This window comes from Oncorhynchus keta, chromosome 37 (genome assembly GCF_023373465.1).
Source record: "Oncorhynchus keta strain PuntledgeMale-10-30-2019 chromosome 37, Oket_V2, whole genome shotgun sequence".
In the NCBI taxonomy this organism is placed as follows: Eukaryota; Metazoa; Chordata; class Actinopteri; order Salmoniformes; family Salmonidae; genus Oncorhynchus; species Oncorhynchus keta.
The window spans coordinates 5,055,850-5,077,981 of record NC_068457.1 but is presented as its reverse complement, the minus strand read 5'-3'; the positions used below and the strand labels follow the sequence as shown (position 1 = coordinate 5,077,981).

At 41.3% G+C, this 22,132-nt stretch overlaps 1 protein-coding gene across 1 annotated transcript in view; it reads left to right on the top strand.

The window, feature by feature from the left end:
- Nucleotides 1-14,912, top strand: part of LOC118369966 (zinc finger protein 804A-like) — a 69,740-nt gene extending 54,828 nt beyond the window's left edge. Inside the window, exons 2-4 of the mRNA XM_035754726.2 lie at nucleotides 7,056-7,199; nucleotides 11,371-11,501; nucleotides 12,179-14,912. Coding sequence (XP_035610619.2) covers nucleotides 7,056-7,199; nucleotides 11,371-11,501; nucleotides 12,179-14,912 — 3,009 coding nt within the window. The remainder of the gene's footprint in view (nucleotides 1-7,055; nucleotides 7,200-11,370; nucleotides 11,502-12,178) is intronic.
- The last annotated feature ends 7,220 nt before the right edge of the window (nucleotides 14,913-22,132 follow it).

Below are 22,132 nucleotides of genomic sequence, written 5' to 3'. Positions count from 1 at the left end.
CTACTTTTGAAATACAACTTTAGGTATTTTTAAACGTTAATAATCGATCAAATTGTAGACGGGTCTATCTGTGTTCAATACAGAAAGACAACAAACCATGCTCCTTTTCACATCTACCCAGTTCCTAGATGACCTATTTCTTCATTGCACAAATGAATAAGACTGGTGACATCCAGTGGAAGCGGTAGGAACTGAAAACAGGTTCCTAAGAAATATCGTTTGCCAATGAGAACTCACTGAACAGACAGAGACCTCAAAAAACAAATCTGAACGGTTAGTCCTCCGTTTTTTGCCTGCTACACAAGTTCTGTTATACTCGCAGACATTATTCAAACAGTTTTAGAAACTTCAGAGTGTTGTCTATCCAAATATACTAATAATATGCATATCTTATATTCCTGGCATGAGTAGCAGGATGTTGAAATTGGGCACGCTATTTATCCAAAAGTGAAAATGCTGCCCCCTATACCTTAAGAAGTTAATGCGTTTGAGCCAATCAGTTGTGTTGTGACAAGGTAGGAGTGCTATATAGAAGATAGCCCTATTTGGTAAAAGATCAAGTCCATTTTATTGCAATAGCAGCTCAAATAAGCAAAGAGAAAGGACAGTCCATCCTTAAGACATGAAGGTCAGTCAATGCGGAAATTGTAAAGAAATTTTAAAGTTTCTTCAAGTGCAGTCGCAAAAACCATCAAGCACTATGATGAAACTGGCTCTCATGAGGACCACCACAGGAATGGAAGACCCAGTGTTACCTCTGTAGAGGATAAATTCATTAGAGTTACCAGCCTCATGAGAGTCCAAATGAATGCCTCAGAGTTCAAGTAACAGACACATCTCAACATTAACTGTTCAGAGGAGACTGCGTGAATCAGTCCTTCATGGTCAAATTTCTGCAGAGAAACCACTACTAAAATGACACAAATAAGAGACTTGCTTGGGCCAAGAAACACGAGCAATAGACATAGTGGACCAGTGGAAATCTGTCTTTTGGTCTGATGAGTCCAAATTTGAGATTTTTGGTTCCAATCACCGTGTTTTTGTGAGATGTATCTTGACAAAGAAGTGCTGCATTAGATGACCTGGCCTCCACAAACACCTGACCTCAACCCAATTGAGATGGTTTGGGATGCGTTGGTCAGCAGAGTGAAGGAAAAGCAGGCACCTAGTGCTCAAAAACTCCTTCAAGACGGTTGAAAATCATTCCAGGTGAAGCTGGTTGAGAGAATGCCAAGAATGTGCAAAGCTGTCATCAAGGCAAAGGGTGTCTACTTAGAAGAATTTCAAATATAAAATATATTTTGATTTGTTTAACACTTTTTTGTCCCCATGAGTGACAGAACACTGAGCCAATCACAGCGCAACTAGAGAACATTACCAACCACTACGCTTCATATATTCCGCTGGCTGCCCCACCACCACAGAAAGCACTGAGCTAGGTTGAAACACCTGCATTATGAAGCTGTCTTACTCAAGAAAACAAAAGAGAGACCATGTTTGTATGCGGCTTTATTGACTCAAATAACATTTTGCATTTTTACATTGTTTGCAAACTGATATGTGATATCTGCCCCACTTGCTCTGAATGGGGGGTCGCCACTGGTTATGACATGGTTAAATAAAGTGTTACCTGTCAACATAAGTGAGCCAGATAACAATAAAGGGACTTGGTTCTGACATTGATCTTCATCATAGAGATGGACTGAGTTTCCCAGATCTCTGTCTGCTACATTCACCCCCCAATCACACTCCACGGTGACCCCAGCAGTTGAGCTGAGCGCAACTGTAGATCCAAGTCCACGCGTACAATTGTAAAGAACATTACACTGCTTGCTTAGTGAGGACCACTTCCCCATGATCTGGCACCTACAGTAACTGGTTCGAACTTGGGACATCTGCCTTGCAAACACGTGATAACCCTCCTGAAGCTTTACAACCCATCACACCACCAAATGTTCAGTTTTTAGTGGTGCAATCAGTGATAATTCAGGCTGAGGCTTGAGTTTCACAGATCCCCCCCCCCCCATCTACTACACTAACAGTGGTAACAGTCTCTCCACTACAAATAATTAAACACCAAAAAGAGGAACTAGGCCTAACCGTTGTGTAGTAATTGTCCAGTAAAAACTTTTTTATTCAACTTTAAAATCAATGAGACATCTTTTCATTGCTGTTTTCAATATGTTAATTAATAAGGATTAGCTCGTAGTATCATACACAGATGGTGGAATCAGCCCAAACTTCAGTGGAATATGGGCTGTCCGGCCATTTTTGGAATGAAGTTATGGCATGGCAATTTCCAACCGTCCACTAGGGACAACATGTTACCATCTAGTCAAGCTAGGGCATTAGGGATGGGTTTGGTGATAAGCTTAAATCATGAGCTACAGCTCCTAGCATCACATGTTCGATCCCAATGCTTGGCTTTGTTTTAAGCCTATCCCAAACTTTATCCCTAACCATAACCTCTCTTAATGCCTAACCTTAAGTTTAACACATCCCACTCTGAAGTAACGCTTAAACTTATTTCAGTTTTGCACAGTTTGACTGACAACTAACAGACAGCAAAATATTCCGGAATTAAAACAGCAACACACTCCATAATCTACAGACGGCACCACACTCCAAAACTAAAATGGCAACACACTCCATAATCTCTGTCGCCTGCAGTTTTGGCAAATGTATCAATTTGCTTTGGAGGTTGCATTGGGTCAGATAGATTTTTGGGGCAACATGGGGTTGCAATTTCTCTGTCTAAATTAATTCTGTATTGATCAAAATTATGGGATTTGGCCAGACAATGTGTTAACGTTTGGTTTGGGTGGTATACCATATGTCAGGGTATTTGTAAATAGCCACGGGATGGTTTTTCCAATAAAATTATTTATTTTAAAGTGTTTCAAGACATTTTCATATTAAGGAGCTACTTTTAAGTAAATACCTGCAGTCAACTTGTGCAATACTTTAGGAGATAAAGCGTTCTCCATTTCACTTTGAACATTATTTTAACATAAAGCGTACCAGAGTTCCCCAGAACAGTTGAGCCAGCCACATGTTTGTTTGTAAATAACATAAAGGGAGAAGGCAGGAGCAGGTCAGTCCAGCTGGGGGTCGCATTTTATAATGAAAGTTAAGTGTTTTTGTTGCTTTAATATAGTGATCAGGAACTTGCATCTACAGTTCTCTTAAACACAAAACACAGTAGAGCAACACAGTCGGCAGAACATTTTAATCAGATGACAACAGAAGTGCAACACAATTTGGCTGGCAGCCACACAAGTAAATGAGCGCACATTGAAAAAGCAAGGTAGATCATTTATCATTTTACCGGGAGAAAAATTGTCTGGATTGACCGAGAAAGTGGACCAGAGGAACGTAGCTCCACATCAGTCTGCTAGTTGCCGGTTTCTGGTCCTTTATTCATCTGGATTGGATTAAATACATGCAATACAATGAATGGTGAACCTCAATGCTGCACACAGTGCATACATCTCCTCAGAATCAAAACAGATAGTGTACATTCAAGGGATCTAAAAAATGTATTTGAAATAATACCATTACTCCAAAGTAATGATGAAAAAAAAGGCTACATTTTAATCTCATTTGACTCAAAGTAACTTCTTCCATATGTTTGGGGAGTCTCCCACATGCCTTTTGGCAAACACCAAACGTCTTTGCTTATTTCTTTCTTTCTTTAAGCATTGGCTTTTTTCTTGACACTCTTCCGTAAAGTCCAGCTCTGTGGAGTGTACGGCTTAAAGTGGTCCTATGGACAGATACTCCGCTGTGGAGCTTTGCAGCTCCTTCGGGGTTATCTTTGGTCTCTCTGATTAATGCCCTCCTTGCCTGGTCGATGGGTTTTGGTAGGCGGCCCTCTCTTGGCATCTTTGTTGTGTTGCCATATTCTTTCCATTTTTTTTATAATGGATTTAATGGTGCTCCGTGGGATGTTCAACGTTTCTGATATTTTTTTATAACCCTGATCAGTACTTCTCCACAACTTTTCTCCTGACCTGTTTGTAGAGCTCCTTGGTCTTCATGGTGGTGCTTGCTTGGTGGTGGTGCTTGCTTGGTGGTGCCCCTTGCTTTGTGGTGTTGCAGACTCTGGGGCTTTTCAGAACAGGCATATATATATACTGAGATCATATGACACATCATGTGACACTTAAATAAAGTCCACCTGTGTGCAATCTAACTAATTATATAACATCTGGAGGTATTTGGTTGCACCAGATCTTATTTGGGGGGCTTCATAGCAAAGGGGGTGAATACATATGCCCACACCACTTTTCCATGTTTTATTTTTTTCAATATTTTTTGAAATCTTTAATTTCACTTCACCAATTTTGACTGTTTTGTGTATGTCCATTACATGAAATCCAAATAAAAATATATTTAAATTACAGGTTGTAATGCAACGAAATAGATGACAATGACATTTTGCTTGTTAAAAATGTTTATACCGTATGTACTTTTGCACTCACGTGAACACATACTGTACCTCTCCTCAGCAGAATCACTTGAAGATACTGCAGGCCAGAGCAAAATACCAAAAAGCAATCGATACACTCACAATCCATGGATATGGTAAATAAAAAACAAATGAAAGGATTTAGATGAAATATATAAGACCATATTAATACTCGTTACATAGGCATTATGCAATCTTTGGTTTGCAATAACTTTGAGTTAGCTGTAAAATCAATCATTTCAGTCATCTTTGAAATACAAGAGTCAAACATAATACCTGTGTGCAAAGCTGTCTTCATAACATTCAACATATGGAAATCAGTAACTACTTGAAAAAGACCAAATATAATTACAACCACAAATTAAATAATGAATAAATAATGAATATAATAGAATTATCTTTTCACAGTGTGAATACTACAAGGTTAAATGCCTCTAGTCTAAATTCCCTGATGGCAGAGAATAGATTAAAAGCAACCTGACATTTTAAATATTCTCCCGCCCAGAATGAAACATCCATACTTGAGTGACTTGTGATCTTATAAACTTCAAATGTTGTTTTTTCTGTCAGTACCACAACCACTTAAAACATTTACCTTCTTATGCATTGCTTTACTTCTCTTTTACTGAGATAATTAAATTCTCTTTTACTGAGATAAATTATTCACTGATGATTCACTTTGATTCACTCTGAAACACTGATGTTTCAAAGTCATGTAAGATCATTCTTGAACTCTCAAAACTTTTTTTGGTCCCACATGACCTTTTGTGAGTGTATGAACGATTCTCTCTACTGCTAGAGCCATGCTGGTCTATATATTGGTTTATCACAGCGTGAGAGTGTGGGTGGGTTGATGTACACTAAGTGGTGTGGCAGGAGAAAGCTGATTGATCTACTGTTTGGTGCTGTCAGAGCAGACATGGTGTTTTCATAAATGACCAGGTCATCACCATGTCCTCAACAAACAGAACTTTGACCCATTCAGCAAACGGTCTTATTCATGGCTGACCAACCTGGTCTCAGACTATTTCGTATTATTCTGTACGTAAACAAGCGACACACCATTCAGGGTGATATGTTATGTTTTGTATGGTATGTATTAATATGTGGATGTCCATCATCCATTTTGTATTATATGTTACGAATTACAATTTGTTGTGGCTAACATTGGCTAGGTGGCTAACGTTAGGTAACTTGCTAACGTTAGCTAGGCAAGGGGTTAGGGTTAAGGTTGGGAGTTAGGTTAAAGGGTTAAGGTTAGGGGAAGGGTTGGCTAACATGCAAAAGTAGTTGCAAAGTAGCTATATAACATTGTAGGCTGCATGACCTGCACCAGCATCCCATGTTCTCTCCCAGCGTCATGGTTTGAACAAGGTGCTTAATTCCTGCTCATATAATACAATATGTACAGTACAGTACTACAGACAACACTCAAAGAGATTAGCTTACTGGAGTTAGTTTAATTTATTTTATCAAGAGAGCATAGCTACATCAATGGGCTTTTATGTTTTTCTGTAGTGTATAATGTGCGTTAGCCTATATATCATATGCCATGTATTTGATAAGGGAACAATTATTTTGGCTTTTTTTGGGCTTGGCCTCATAAAATGTTTTTAATGTAGGGCTCATGAAACATATTTAATGTAAGGCTTATCAGGCTCAGGTAGCATGAGGGTTGAATTTTTATGCCGATCAAAGCTCTCGTCAAATCCAGACGTATTTATATGCGTTTGAATGACAAATGTACTCACCTCCTGAAGTGCCACTGTACAGTCATTGTTTAGGCACTACACAAGGGTTCACATCAGCAAGAGCAGGGCGGGTCAGGGCTCATAATTGGGAATGCCTCTCCATTGCAGTGTAATGCAATGTAGCTTAGTTTTGTATACACACCATCCCAGCAGTGAAATATAGGCTATGGATAATTTTATTGAGACCACATTAGGTACACTTATATTGAGTGCCCAGCAGAGAATCAAGGATGGGGGGCATCATGGGGCACACATGAGATACTTTAATAAGCAACTGATTCTCAAACCCTGAGAAATATGACATGTAATCGACTACAAATTTACATGACCCTCCCCTGGACAAAAAAAATAAATACTAAACCCTCCCACTGACTGAAATTGAAAAGCAGGACCCTCCTCCATTTTCCTCCGGGTAACTATTGTATAAATGTATATATTTCCATAATTATCTCATAATGTAGGTAACCTACATGTATCTGCGAGCTGTTGGCTAGAGCGCACGTGCCAAGACCAGTGTGTGCACATTTGCTATATAACCCAACAGTTGTTGTGACCAAACCATCAGCAGAGTTGAATGCGATGGAAACCCATTTAACTTGTATTTTTCATTTGTCACATTGGAATTTAACCACAAACATTATTGTCATGTGCACTACGTGATCACGTACAGACTTTTTTTCCCCAATAAGTCTGTTTGATGGAAACACATCGCTGGTGGGAAAAGGTGCATATTAGTTCATGCACATTTTTGAATATTCACTTGAAATTGGATGGAAACCTAGCTAGTGATATATTATTGAGTTTAGCATTTTTTCTAAATTTTCTCTGACCAGGATTACTCACAGAAGGAGAGGACTATGGCCGAGGCACTTGAGGACCTGAAGGCTAACTTCTACTGTGAGCTGTGTGACAAGCAGTACTACAAGCATCAGGAGTTTGACAACCACATCAACTCTTACGACCATGCTCACAAACAGGTATGGTGCACCTAATACCTCCTACCATGCATTTCATTCAGACTAGTTACATTTCAACGTTGCCAAATGAAAAAAATATATAATCTACGAATGACAAAGAAAACATCAACATCTCCCAAAAAAAAGGGCATATTTGATTTCAAAGTACATATCAGATGAATATGAGGGGATAAAAAGGTGTTTGTTCTTCCAAATACTACAGTATTTGCATGACTTGCTTAACCTGCGAAAAATATTTGACCTGTGCCCTGAATGAGCATTTTCCCCATTTACTACAGTGTACACATTTATATCCCCCTTTGCCCACAGCAGCTTTTCTCATACCCTGTCCTGGGCACCCCAATGGGTGCATGTTTTGGTTTTTGCCCTAGCACTACACAGCTGATTCAAATAATGAACTCATCATCAAGCTTTGATTATTTGAATCAGCAGTGTAGTGCTAGGGCAAAAAAACTAAATGTGCATCCCTTGGCGTCCCCAGGACTGAGTTTGGGAAACACTGAACTACAGTGAACACATTATTCCACTAAAGGGGATTCATGTTCATGCCTTCAACAAAGTGTGTGGTCCTTTGAAGCTCAGTTGGTAGAGCATGGCACTTGAAATGCCAGGGAAGTGGGTTTGAATCCCTGTGGGATGCAGAAACTGACATCTGTGCAACAATGTCTCTGGAAAACGTCCACATTATTTCAAGGATTAGCCGCTTCGATAACCGAGACAGCAGACCAGCTCGGAGGAAGAGAGACAAGCTAGCTGCAATCAGGTCAGTATGGGACAAGTGGGTGGACCGCCTTCCACGGTTTTACAACCCTGGGCCAACGTTACTGTTGATGAGCAGTTTATGCCATTTTGGGGCCGCTGCCCCTTCAGGTAGGACATACCGTCTAAACCTGCAAAATATGGAATCAAGCCCACAAAATATGGAAACAAGATCTGGGACGCCTGTGATGATGCTTCATCATATGCGTGGAACTTGCAAGTGTACAGTTGAAGTCGGAAGTTTACATACACTTAGGTTGGAGTCATTAAAACTCGTTTTTCAACCGCCGTTTTGGCAAGTCAGTTAGGACATTTACTGTGTGCATGACACAAGTAATTTTTCCAACAATTGTTTCCAGACAGATTATTTCACTTGTATCACAATTCCAGTGGGTCAGAAGTTAACATACACTAAGTTGACTGTGAATTTAAAAAGCTTGGAAAATTCCAGAAAATTATGTCATAGCTTTAGAAGCTGGATGTATTCAAGGCCTACCTTCATACTCAGTGCCTCTGCTTGACATCATGGGAAATCAAAATAAATCAGCCAAGACCTCAGAAAAACACTGTAGGCCTCCACAAGTCTGGTTCATTCTTGGGAGCAATTTACAAACACCTAAAGGTACCACGTTCATCGGCACAAACAATAGTACGCAAGTATAAACACCATGGGACCATGCAGCCGTCATACCGCTCAGGAAGAAGATGCATTCTGTCTCCGAGAGATCAACGTACTTTTGTGCGAAAAGTGCAAATCAGTCCCAGAACAACAGCAAAGGACCTTGTGAAGATGTTGGAGGAAACAGGTCCAAAAGTATCTATATCCACAGTAAAACGAGTCCTATATCGACATAACCTGAAAGGCCACTCAGCAAGGAAGAAGCCACTGCTCCAAAACCGCCATGAAAAAGCCAGACTACGGTTTGCAACTGCACATGGAGACAAAGATCGTACTTTTCATACAAAAGTACAAAAGTAATGACCATTTTTATGTTTGGAGGAAAAAGGGGGAGGCTTGCAAGCTGAAGAACACCATCCCAACCGTGAAGCACGGGGATGGCAGCATAATGTTGTGGGGGTGCTTTGCTGCAGGAGAGACTCGTGCACTTCACAAAATAGATGGCACCATGAGGTAGGAAAATTATGTGGATATATTGAAGAAACATCTCAAGACATCCTTAATGAAGTTAAAGCTTGGTCACAAACTGGTCTTCCAAATGGACATTGACCCCAAGCATACTGCCAAAGGTGTGGCAAAATGGCTTAAGGAAAACAAAGTCAAGGTATTGACTCACAAAGCCCTGACCTCAATCCTAGAGAAGATTTGTGGGCAGAACTGAAAAAGTGTGTGTGAGCAAGGAGACCTACAAACCTGGCTCAGTTACACCAGCTTTGTCAGGAGGAATGGGTCAAAATTCACCCAAATTATTGTGGGAGGCTTGTGGAAGGCTACCCGAAATGTTTAACCCATTCACATTTCAACCCACCAGGCGCGACACAAAACTCAGAAATAATTATATAATTCATGCCATACATTTGAAGATCTTACTCTGTTGGCACTCCAATATGTTCCATAAACATCATAAATGGTCCTTTTGTTTGATAAATTCCATCGTTATATCTCCAAAATGTCCATTTATTTGGCGCGTTTGATTCAGAAAAACACCGGTTCCAACTTGCGCAACATGACTACAAAATATCTAATAAGTTACCTGTAATCTTTGTCCAAACAACTTTCCTAATCGAACTTTAGGTATTTTTTAAAGTATATAATCAATCATGATGCTAGCTGATTCATGATTTCGACTGGGTGGGAAACGTCTGTTCCTGTCTGTTCCGTTCATTACTATGGGACAGCTGGAGATCGAATTTGAATATTGAAATAATGTTGCAAAAGTCGGAGAGACAGAGAGCAAGGTTTTTTCAAATCTCGGCTGTTGAAAACTAAATGTTAGTTCAAAAGGAATGTGAGATAATGTCTAGATGCTTTTTATAGTGGAGATCAAGTGTATAAAGTGCCTGGCTGTGCTGGATTGGATTGCACAGTCAGATGGAATAGAGTAAATAGGCATTTTAAAAGATTAAGCCGGTGGTAACTTGTGGAATAGACACAGGATGTAATGCGATTTTAACCAATCAGCATTCAGGATTAGACCCACCTGTTGTATAATATATTAATAAGTAATGTAAAGACTATGACATTTGGCTGAACAAAAGATTGTGTCTGCATATACAGTCATTTATCTACATTACATTCTACCTTCGAGGGCAACGTTTGCATCAATAGTCACTTGTACCTACACCTCACTTGTAGAATGAAAAGGCTAAACATTTTGGAGAGCCTGCAAGAAGTAGAAGCTCAATAACATGTGTCTATTGGACAGGCTCGTCCTATACTGTAAGCCCAGCACATTAATTGCCTGGCCCCTCTGCTCGATAATCCTGAGAGAAGAGGCTACTTAACATGACAAAATGATCTCGGATGCATACAAATAATCTTCTGGCTTTGTGACCCAGTCACTCTAAATGCAACCACCAGAGTACTTCAAAGAGGTAAGGTCACATAGCCTTGCTGAGTTGTGTGTAATACAAAAGAGCCTGTGTAGAATACATAAGGTGGAGCCATTCGTGGGTTTGGGTAATTATAGAACCCTATAGATGATCTATTCTATTAGGTGAAAAATAAAGATATATTATGTCAAATGTAGGGTTAGTTCACTCAGGGGTAACAACAGTTGTACACACAATAGTTGTGGCGAGCAACGCTAAACACTTATTTAACGAACACTAGGGGCATAAACGCTAATTGCAAAATGTGCATAATCTGCATTTGTGTTTATGGTCCACCACGTCCTTGGTTTGTCACACAACAGTTGTGGAAAATGGATTGTATAACTTCTGTTCCACTGTTGTAAATTGTGAAGCAATGTGATCAATAAACCTCATTTTCCCAATCACTGCAATATTGTCTTGTTTTGATATGTGCTTTCGTTGAACTAAAAACAGTTGTACGGTTAACTGTAAGGATATGGTAACCAATTAGTGAACGTCAGGATTGCTGATTTAGAATACGTTGGATAAGGTTAGCCAACGTGAATGAATGAGATGTGAGTTTGTTGTGGCATAAAATGTGCACATATAATATTCTTACAACACGTGCCTCCGGAGATTTACAGCACTGTGGGTGGCTGTCTGATACTGTACAGTTAGTTTAAAACCTTCTCCATAGAGAAATGATCTCTCCATTGGGATCCAATGCCTTATATTGGAGAGGACCATCTAAGGAAATAAAAAATGATCTGAAAGAGTAATATCACTTAATTCAATTAGTTTGGCCGGAAAAGTAAGCTACTCCAATGGCTGACTCTGTACAGTAGATAATGAGTCTGGTGATATTTCTTCTCTCTGCCAGAGACTGAAAGAGCTGAAGCAGCGGGAGTTTGCCCGGAACGTGTCCTCCAAATCCAAGAAGGATGGCAGAAAGCAAGAGAGAGCACTAAGACGTTTACATGAGCTGGCCGAACAGCGGCTGGAGGGCCAACGGTGGGTGGAACAGCCAATGGATTCGTATGTGTCCCTATATGACAGAATTGCAACAGGCTGTAAATTAGTTTTAGAACGAGTTGGAATTGTAATTTACGTAAGTTAAAATACCTATCAAAATACATGTTAGATGTATTTATTTTTGGGGGGATGAATAAGACGATGAGCACGGTTACATGCACACAATGTGATAGTAGTGTGGATAGTCTAGTTAATATAATAGTTCATTTAGGACATGTCCTGCTTTGCAAGAAGAACAATTTCCCTAACAATTATGTTTACATGGACACATCTCAAATCTGGCTGCTTGATGGGACTTTTGATAAATGCAGAAAATCGGCAATCAAAATAAACGTTCTACCACAGTGACCATGTTATTGTGTTATAATAACAATAACACTATTTGATTCTGAGTTCAGACATATACAGTTTGTATGAAAACCAGGTGTTTTAAATCGGTGTATGTTTACTTTGATTATGACCTTACGCCGATTACGATAAGCAGAGTAAGGTGTTTGCATGACTAATGCCATACTCTGCCTTCTGCCATAATCAGTTTAATATATAATTATTATTGTGCATGTAAACATACTCATCGTCACCAGTTGTTTTTGGTGTTGATTTTTGGATGTTGGCTGCTATCATACTGATTCTAGTGTCAACTCCTTTCTGTGCAGCGTACCTGGTAGTGGACCCATGTTCCGATCCACCACTGTGGCCGTGGAGGGAGGCTACAGGGGAGCCCGTGGTGACAGAGCCAGCAGCCGGCCACAGAACAGCACCCAGGAACACACAATGTGTCCAAACGTCACCTTAGACACACTTGCAGATAACACCAGCACCATTCAGGCCCAGCAAACTCCCAGCACTGTGGCCGGAAAGTGTGGCCAAAAAATATCTTTCTCCTTCCCTAAAAAGGCCTCTCTGAAGCTGGAGTCTTCGGCGGCGGTGTTCTGCCAGGCCGGGGAGGACGGGTCAAGCAGGCATGCATGTAGACAGAGGCTCAGTGTGCAGCTCAACTCCCCACGGCCTCCCACTGGCCTCGACTCCCCCAGCCCCCCTGCCAGCGAGAAGGCTCTGCATAACAAGGGGAAGATTCACATTGCAGGCTCACAGGTTCAGGGGTTAACCAATGCACCACCGGGGTCAGACGGCTCGATGCCCCCAGCTGATTTGTGCACCATCCTCGTTTATTCTGAGGATGTGGCTTTTCCCTGCACAGTCCAATCTTCCATGTTTCTCTCCCGTTCAAACACATTAGATGACTGTGAACAGGACATGGTGCAGGGAAGTCTAAAAAGCAACTTGGCTGAACGAAGACAGGAAACTGAGTTGGAACAAGGACAGAGGACAGAGCCTGACAAAATCCTGTTAGCAGATAATGTCTCCCATAAGGGAGGACACCCATTGTCGAACTGCGCTAATCATTCGAATGAAGCAATTTACACTCAACCACAAGACAAAGATCTACGTGTGTCAGAGGATGAGAAATGGACAGTTGCAAGGCCATGTAAACCTTTCTACTCTATCCTCAGTAGAAATGGGAAAACGGTGCTCCAGTGGCCCTCTGAGATGTTGACATTCACCAGGACAAGTCCATCTATTTCCTTCAGCTGCAACCCACTCCATTTTGACTTCAGAGCCTCCACTAAAGATGCTGGCTGCAGAGTGGTGGAAAGAGATGTCGAGAAATCAGCTGAATTAGCTAAGAAGTCCTACAGCGATGAAGCAACCCTGGAAACACGTGAGCTGTTTAAGAGCTTGCCAAGCCCAGAGTGCATCCTTGCTCAGGAGGATTGCGAGAGGCCTAAAAGTCATGGTTGCGAGGAGCCAAGCAACACACTCATCAGAAAGGATGAGCAGTGTTGCAATTATTCAGCACAGTTGGCAACCACAAGCTTGACACACACAGCTATGGCTGTGGACACACGCAGGTGTTGTAGCACAAGCCAGAGGAGGAGAAGGCGGCAGGGGCACAGACGGATGACTCACCAGGGGGGTGACAGATATGAAGGGGCAACAGAAAGATTTGGTAATTGCCTGACACTTCCCAATCATTTTGAAAGACTTGATGACCAAATAAGTGATAGCAGTGCAAAACAATTTCAGCCAGACGAGCCCAAGCAATCACCCTCAATTGAGGGCAACGAGGGGAGAATTGAAACTTACAGAGACACAGCAGGTGTTGTGAGGCAGGCATTGGCAGAGTGTGTGAATGGCACAGCAGCTAGTCTGGCCCACTCTGATGAGGCTCTCCAGGGTCCAGGACAGATCAACGAGGGCAATATGCGCAATCAGCAGTCCAAACACATAAATGCCATAGAACACACATCTCTCAACTGTGGATCTCTCCAGACCAACCCGGTCATCACAAGTGCAGACCAGACGAATAAAATATGTCCTACACTCTTAAAACACCAGCCACTCCCTGAATCACTGTTACAGGAAGGTGGAAGATGTCGAAAAAGGACTATGGATGACCAAACTGTCGGTAGTACTTGTGTGAACTCTTTGCATAAACCAAACAAGAGGCGAAGAAGGAGGAGAAGGGCATGTGGAGCTCATCAGAGTTCAGTGGCTGACGTGAGCTGTGGAGAGAGATATGAGCAGAGTCGAGGAGCAAATGGCCTTAGCCCATGCACTGGCTCTGACTCCCCTGGACCTGAGGATAAATTGAACCCTGATGCACTTGAGAAGAGTATTGACAGTGTAAATGTCAGATCCAGCTGCAAAGGCCAGATCAATGGGTCAGATCTCAAGAGGTATATTTTTGATTCCGGAGCTAAGGGCTCAGATGTTATTGTTGCACATAAGTCTGTGATGAGCCCAGATCAGCCCAACTTTCACAGTAAGAGTGATGGCTTTCTACCAATAGGCAATGGGAAAATGTCAGAGACCTTGAATGCTAGCTACACAAAATTAGAGCAGGAATCATTTAACTCAAAGGACTGTTACAGGTCCACACTGGACAGACTGGAGAAGCATTGCCTCCAACATATCCAAGCCCACAGGAAGGCTATGGACTATCAAACGTTCCCTGACAAACTGAAACCAGTTTTAGCCAGCCCGCACATCCCTGTGTCCTCCCCCATAGTACTACACCCTGTACAACTTCCTCTACCATTATCTACCTCCATCACCATCCACCAGACTTTCCTGCAGCACCATGCTGACTTTCTCCAGCCACAGCCCCTACTCATGTCGCCTATCCTCCCCTTCACTCACCTGCCACTGGGGGTAGAGGTTTGCCCACACAGTCACTCTCCCTTTATTTACCAAGACCCAATTTCTGTCATGGCACGACCGAGCCTGCGCCCCATGACTATGTCCTTTCACCCCCTGCCTCGCACTATGTTTCCTCATATATTCCCACATCACCACACTGTCATCCCCCTACAACCTCTGTTTTAAGACTCCATTGTCCCCTATATAATTATAATTACTAGTGTAGCCCTCTTTGCTTTGTAAAGTCTGGTTTTGACGACATAGTATATACACTATATGTACACAAGTATATGGACACCCCTTCAATATGTGGATTCGGCTATTTCAGCCACACCTGCTGCTGACAGGTGTATAAAAATAAGCACACAGCCATGCAATCTCCATAGACAAACATTGGCAGTAGAATGGACTTACTGAAGAGCTCAGTGACTTTCAATGTGGCATCGTCATTGGACGGCTCAGCCGAGAAGTGGCCACACAAGCTCACAGAACGGGACCGCCAAGTGCTGAAGCACGTAAAAATCATCTGTCTTCGGTTGAAACACTCAATACCGAGTTCCAAACTGCCTCAGGATGAACATCAGCACAATAACTGTTTGTCAGGAGCTTTATGAAATCGGTTTCCATGGCCGAGCAGCAGCACACAAGCCTAAGATCACCATGCGCAATGCCAAGCGTCGGCTGGACTGGTGTAAAACTCACCACCATTGGACTCTGGAGCAATGGAAACGTGTTCTCTGGAGTAATGAATCAAGCTTCACCATCTGGCAGTCCGATGGATGAATCTGCCAGGAGAATGCCTGAATGCATAGTGCCAACTGTAAAATTTGGTGGAAGATAATAATGGTCTGGGGCTGTTTTTCATGGTTCGGGCTAAGCCCCGTAGTTCCAGTGAAGGGAAATCTTGACGCTACAGCATACAATGACATTCTAAATGATTCTGTGCCTCCAACTTTGTGGCAACAGTTTAGGGGAGGTCATTTCCTGTTTCAGTGCCCCATGACAATGCCCCGGTGCACAAAGCGAGGTCCATACAGGAATGGTTTATCGAAATCAGTGTGGAAGAACTTGACTGGGCTGCACAGAGCCCTGACCTCAACCCTATCGAACACCTTTGGGATGAATTGGAATGCCGACTGCGAGCCTAATCACCCAACATCACTTCCCCACCGCACTAATGCTCATGGCTGAGTGGAAGTAAATCCCCATACCAATGTACCAACATCTAGTGGAAAGCCTTCTCAGATGAGTGGAGGCTGTTATAGCAACAAAGGGACACCAACTCCATATTAATGCCCATGATTTTGGAATGAGATGTTCGACGAGCATATAGTGTACTGGGAGTGCTTTGTTAGAGCGTTAGAACGTGTATCTATTATTTTAGGGCAGCTCTCATTGTATTTATTTATCTATTGTATATCAGAAAGCATAGCGTTCTGTGTGAAACATTGATTATTAAAATATTGCATAGGAGCTCTTAGAGGATGCGGCTCTCCTTTTCTCTTTCAAGTGTTCTACTCCGCTAGCCAGCAACTCGCCTGAACAGATGCGTGTTTCTTTCGCCTCCGAAAAATCTATTTCCAGAATGGGTTATCGAACACCCAAGTATTTGATAGAGGTTTCCAACACTTCTCCACTGTCAGTGTGTTTTCTTGTTTTGCATAGTTCCATTTTAAGGTTTTATCAGCATCAGCTTTATCAGACTTTGAGGTTTGAGTTTTTAATAATTCACTATGGATTATAATAGTGTTTTCCATTATGTAATGGGAATATGTTTTAGAATTAATATATTGTGCTTAAATGTTATCGTTTTAATGATTCCTTTAAAATAGTTCAAATATAATTCCACTTGGGTGGAGGAAAGATATTCCATTGTGTCATCCATTATGTAGGTACAGTTGAAGTCGGAAGTAAAAATACACCTTAGCCAAATACATTTAAACTCAGTTTTTCACAATTACTGAGATTTAATACTAATAAAAATTCCCTGTTTTAAGTCAGTTAGGATCACCACTTTATTTTAAGAATGGCAAATGTAAGAATAATAGTACAGCGAATTAATTATTTCAGTTATTATTTATTTCATCACATTCACAGTGGGTCAGAAGTGTACATACACTCAATTAGTATTTGGTAGCATTGCCTTTAAATTGTTTACCTTGGGTCAAACATTTTGGGTAGCCTTCCACAAGCTTACCACAATAAATTGGGTGAATTTTGCACCATTCCTCCTGACAGAGATGTTGTAACTGAGTCAGAGCACACGCTTTTTAAGCTCTGCCCACATATTCTCTCAAGGATTGAGGTCAGGGCTTTGTGATGGCCACTCCAATACTTTGCCTTTTGTTTTCCTTAATTAAGCCATTTTGCCACAACTTTGGAAGTATGTTTGGGGTCATTGTCCATTTGGAAGTCCATTTCCGACCAAGCTTTAACATCCTGACTTATGTCCTGAGATGTTGCTTCAATATATCCACAACATTTTCCTACCTCATGATGCTATCTATTTTGTGAAGTGCTCCAGTCCCTCCTGCAGCAAAGCACCCCCACAACATGATGCTGCCATCCCGTGCTTCACGACTGGGATGGTGTTCTTCGACTTGCAAGCCTGCCCCTTTTTCCTCCAAACATAACGATGGTAATTATGGCCAAACAGTTTTATTTTTGTTTCATCAGACCAGAGGACATTTCTTCAAAAAGTACGATCTTTGTCCCCATGTGCAGTTGCTTTTTAATGGCGGTTTTGGAGCAGTGGCTTCTTCCTTGCTGAGCAGCCTTTCAGGTTATGTCGATATCCACATTTTTCTGTGGATATAGACAATTCTTTACCAGTTTCCTCCATCATCTTCACAACGTCCATTGCTGTTGTTCTGGGATTGATTTGCCCTTTTCACACCAAAGTACATTCATCTCTAGGAGACAGAACGTGTCTCCTTCCTGAGCGGTATGGCGGCTGCGTGGTCCCATGGTATTTATACTTGTGTACTATTGTTTGTACAGATGAACGTGGTTCCTTCAGGCGTTTGGAAATAGTTACCAAGGATGAACCAGACTTGTGGATGTCTACAAAAAATGTTCTGAGGTCTTGGCTGATTTCTTTTGACTTTCCAATGATGTCAAGAGGCACTTTGCAGGTAGGCCTTGAAATACGCCTGGTAGGCCTTCCAAACGCCTGAAGGAACCACGCTCATCCACAGGTACACCTCCAATTGACTCAAATAATGTCAATTAGCCTATCAGAAGCTTGACATCATTTTCTGGAATTTTCCAAGCTTTTTAAAGTCACAGTCAACTTAGTATATTTAAACTTCTAACCCACTTGAATTGTGATACAGTGAATGGTAAGTGAAATAATCTGTCTGTAAACAATTGTTGGAAAAATGACTTGTGTCATGCAGAAAGCAGATGTCCTAACCGACTTGCCAAAACTAGTTTGTTAAAAAGAAATTTGGGGAGTGGTTGAAAAACGAGTTTTAATGACTCCAACCTAAGTGTATGTAAACTTCCTACTTCAACTGTATGCGGATGACTCAACACTATACACGTCAGCTACTACAGCAACTGAAATGAATGCAACACTCAACAAAAAGCTGCAGTTAGTTTCAGAGTGGTTGACCAGGAATAAGTTAGCCATAAATATTTCTAAAACTAAAAGTATTGTATTTGGAACAAAATACTCAATAAACCCTAAACCTCAACTAAATCTTGTGATGAATATTGTGGAAATTGAGATGACTAAACTGCTTGGAGTAACCCTAGATTGTAAACTGTCGTGGTCAAAACATATTGATACAGTAGTAGCTAAGATGGGGAGAAGTCTGTCTATAATAAAGCGATGCTCTGCCTTCTTAACAACATTGTCAACAAGGCAGGTTCAACAGGCCCTAGTAATATTCGAACCTTAACTACTGTTCAGTCATGTAGTCAGATGCCACAAAAAAAGGACTTAGGAAAATTGCAGTTGGCTCAGAGAGCTAATATTAATAATATTCATGTCAATCTCTCTTAGCTGAAAGTGGAGGATAGATTGACTTCATCACTACTTGTATTTATGAGAGGTATTGACATGTTGAATGCACTGAGCGGTCTGTCTAAACTACTGGCACACAGCTCGGACACCCATGCATACCCCACAAGACATGAGGTCTCTTCCCCTGTCCAAGTCCAGAACAGACGATGGGAGGCACACAGTACTGTATAGAGCCATAACTACATGGAACTCTATTCCACATCAAGTAACTGACGCAAGCAGTAAAATTTGATTTAAAAAAACAGATAAAAAAAAAACTTAAACACCTTCACAGCGGGGACTGTGAAGCAACACAAACACATGCACAGACACATGCATACATAGACACACACAAACACGATAACATACGCACCATACATACACATGGATTTAGTACTGTAGATGTTTGGTATTGGTGGAGTAGGGGCCTGAGGGTACACAGTATGAAATCTGTGAATGTATTGTAATGTTTTTATAAGTATATAACTGCCTTAATTTTGCTGGCCCCCTGAAGAGTAGCTGCTGCCATAATAAATACAAATACAAATACAATGGTAGGGACTAACTGAGCTGGTCTTGGGTCATTGATAAGTGATTGTTTCAACGCAGCCTTGAAATGCGTGGACAGAGCCCAGGAGCAAAGATGATTTTGATGGACTGCCTCATTCCTATAGAGTATCTTTAGAATTCAAGGCACACTTCCACAGCATTCTGCAGCGATACGTCATCCCATCTGGTTTGCGCTTAGTTTGACTGTCATTTGTTTTTCAACAGGACACTGACCAAAACACACCTCCAGGCTGTGTAAGGGCTATTTAATAAAAAAGGAGAGTGATGGTGCTGCATCAGGTGACCTGGCCTCCAAAATCACCTGACATCAACCCAATTGAGATGGTTTGGGATGTGTTGGACAGCAGAATGAAGGACAGCAGAGTGAAGGACAAGCAGCCAACATGTGCTCTGCATATGTGGGAACTGTTTGGAAAGCATTCCAGGTGAAGCTGGTTGAGAGAATATCCTGGCAGTGTGGTGCCAGGATAACAATCTCTCCCTTAACATGACCAAGACAAAGGATATGATCGTGGACAACAGGAAAAGGAGGGCCGAGCATGCCCCCCATTCTCATCGATGGGGCTGTTGTGGAGCAGGTTGAGAGTTTCAAATTGACTTGATTTGGCACAAAAAAAGATTGGCATGGGTCCTCAGATCCTCAGAAATGTATACAGCCACACCAACTAGAGCATCCTGACCGGTTGCATCACTGCCTGGTATGGCAACTGCTCGGCCTCCGACCGCAAGGCACTACAGAGGGTAGTGCGTATGGCCCAGTACATCACTGGGGCCAAGCTTCCTGCCATCCAGGACCTCTATACCAGAAGGTGTCAGAGGAAGGCCCTAAAAATTGCCAAAGACTCCAGCCACCCTAGTCATAGACTGTTCTCTCTACTGCCGCACGGCAAGCGGTACCGGAGCGCCAAGTCTAGGTACAAAAGGCTGAATCCACAGATTCCTGAACATTTAATCAAATGGCTTCCCAGACTATTTTAATTGACCCCCCTGTTATTATCTATGCACACTCAATTTACCTCTACCTACCTGTACATATTAGCTCAATTGCTTCGACTAACCTGTGGCCCCACACATTGACTCTGTACCGGTAGCCCTGTATATAGCCTTGCATCTGTTATTTTGTTGTTGCTTTTTAGTTATTTGATATTTTTATTTATTTTTCTTTTTTTGTCTAATATTTAATACTCTTTATTATATATATACAGTTAAAGTCAGACGTTTACATACACTTAGGTTGTAGTCATTAAAACTAATTTTCAACCAATTAATTAGCCTATCAGAAGCTTCTACAGCCATCATTTTCTGGAATTTTCCAAGCTGTTTAAAAGCACAGTCAACTTAGTGTATGTAAACTTCTGACCCACTGGAATTGTGATACAGTGAATTAATCTGTCTGTAAATAATTGTTGGAAAAATTACTTGTGTCATGAAACAAAGTAGATGTCCTAACCGACTTGCCAAAACTATAGTGGTTGAAAAATCCGTTTTAATGACTCCAACCTAAGTGTATGTAAACTTCGACTTCAACTGTATATATTGTTATATAGTTGTTATATAGTTGTTGTGTTACTTCAGTTTATTTTAGTAAATACTTAACACTTTCTGAACACTGCATGGTTGGTTAAGGGCTTGTAAGTAAGCAATTCACTATACTGTATACAAATTGTATACATTTTATTTGATTGTATAACCAATGTGTATTTTTGCATGCTGTTGATGCAAAGTTTACAGCCTCAATACTTTATAGTGATTTGCATGTATAAAGATTCTGGAAGCATCTAAAAGGTTTGGAGGAAGTTTCTAACTAGCGCTGAGCAAAATTGCTAACTAGCATTAGCGCAATGACTGGAAGTCTATGCTAGCAGAAACCCATAGACTTTCAGTCATTGGGCTAAATGTAGTTATCATTGGCTATCAAAACTATCTCTAACTTCCTTCATAATGGACACAGAGACATAACAGTGGTATCGACGAGTTCATCTGACTGGGGAAGTAAACTGACTTGCCTTGTTAAATAAAGGTTAAATAAATAAATACTGCTTGTCCCGTTAGTAAAGTGCAGCCAGGATCCATACAGAGATCCAGTTTTCCACTTTCTCTCTGTTTATCATACTGGCGCGTGTGTGATGAAGTGTGTTTTGTTTGTGTGTGTTTGTCATTTCACTTTGTTTTGTTTTCGGGAAGCGGGGTGTGAGTGGTGTTTGAGTACTAATTTTAGCTCACAACAAGCTTGTAGCATGATGAATACTAGACAGAAAATCTTGGCAAAGCTCAATGCGGGGGAGGAATAGTATCAAGCACTACACTCATGAATAATATATAATATATGCCATTTAGCAGACGCTTTTATCCAAAGCGACTTACTACTCGATCAACATAAATTTCTATAAAGATCTAATAGATCTGCAGGAAAATAACTTGAACTCTTTCCTGCAACCCTTTATGGATTCTACCAACAAAAAGGTTTACCTGTTTAAGGATGTAATGGAATTTAAACATAGTTTGGAATTTAGGCAGTTGGAGGTGGAGGAGCTAAAGGGAATCAGGGTTGATATCAAAAGCCAGACTGCATTCTGAGCATTTTGCAATTTTCCAAACACTTGACAAGCACTCTTCCAAAAGGAGACAACCTCGAAAATCAATCGAGGCACAATAGCATTTGAATTGATGGTTTCAAGACATAAAGACAGAAACTTGGCATAACACAGAAGTTAAGGCCAAGAAACTCCTGGCAGATCAACTCAAATTGGACACCAAACTCATCGAGGGTGCACAGGAATGGCACTTTGTTCTCCGAAGGACGGCCCAGATCTATACTGGTGAAACT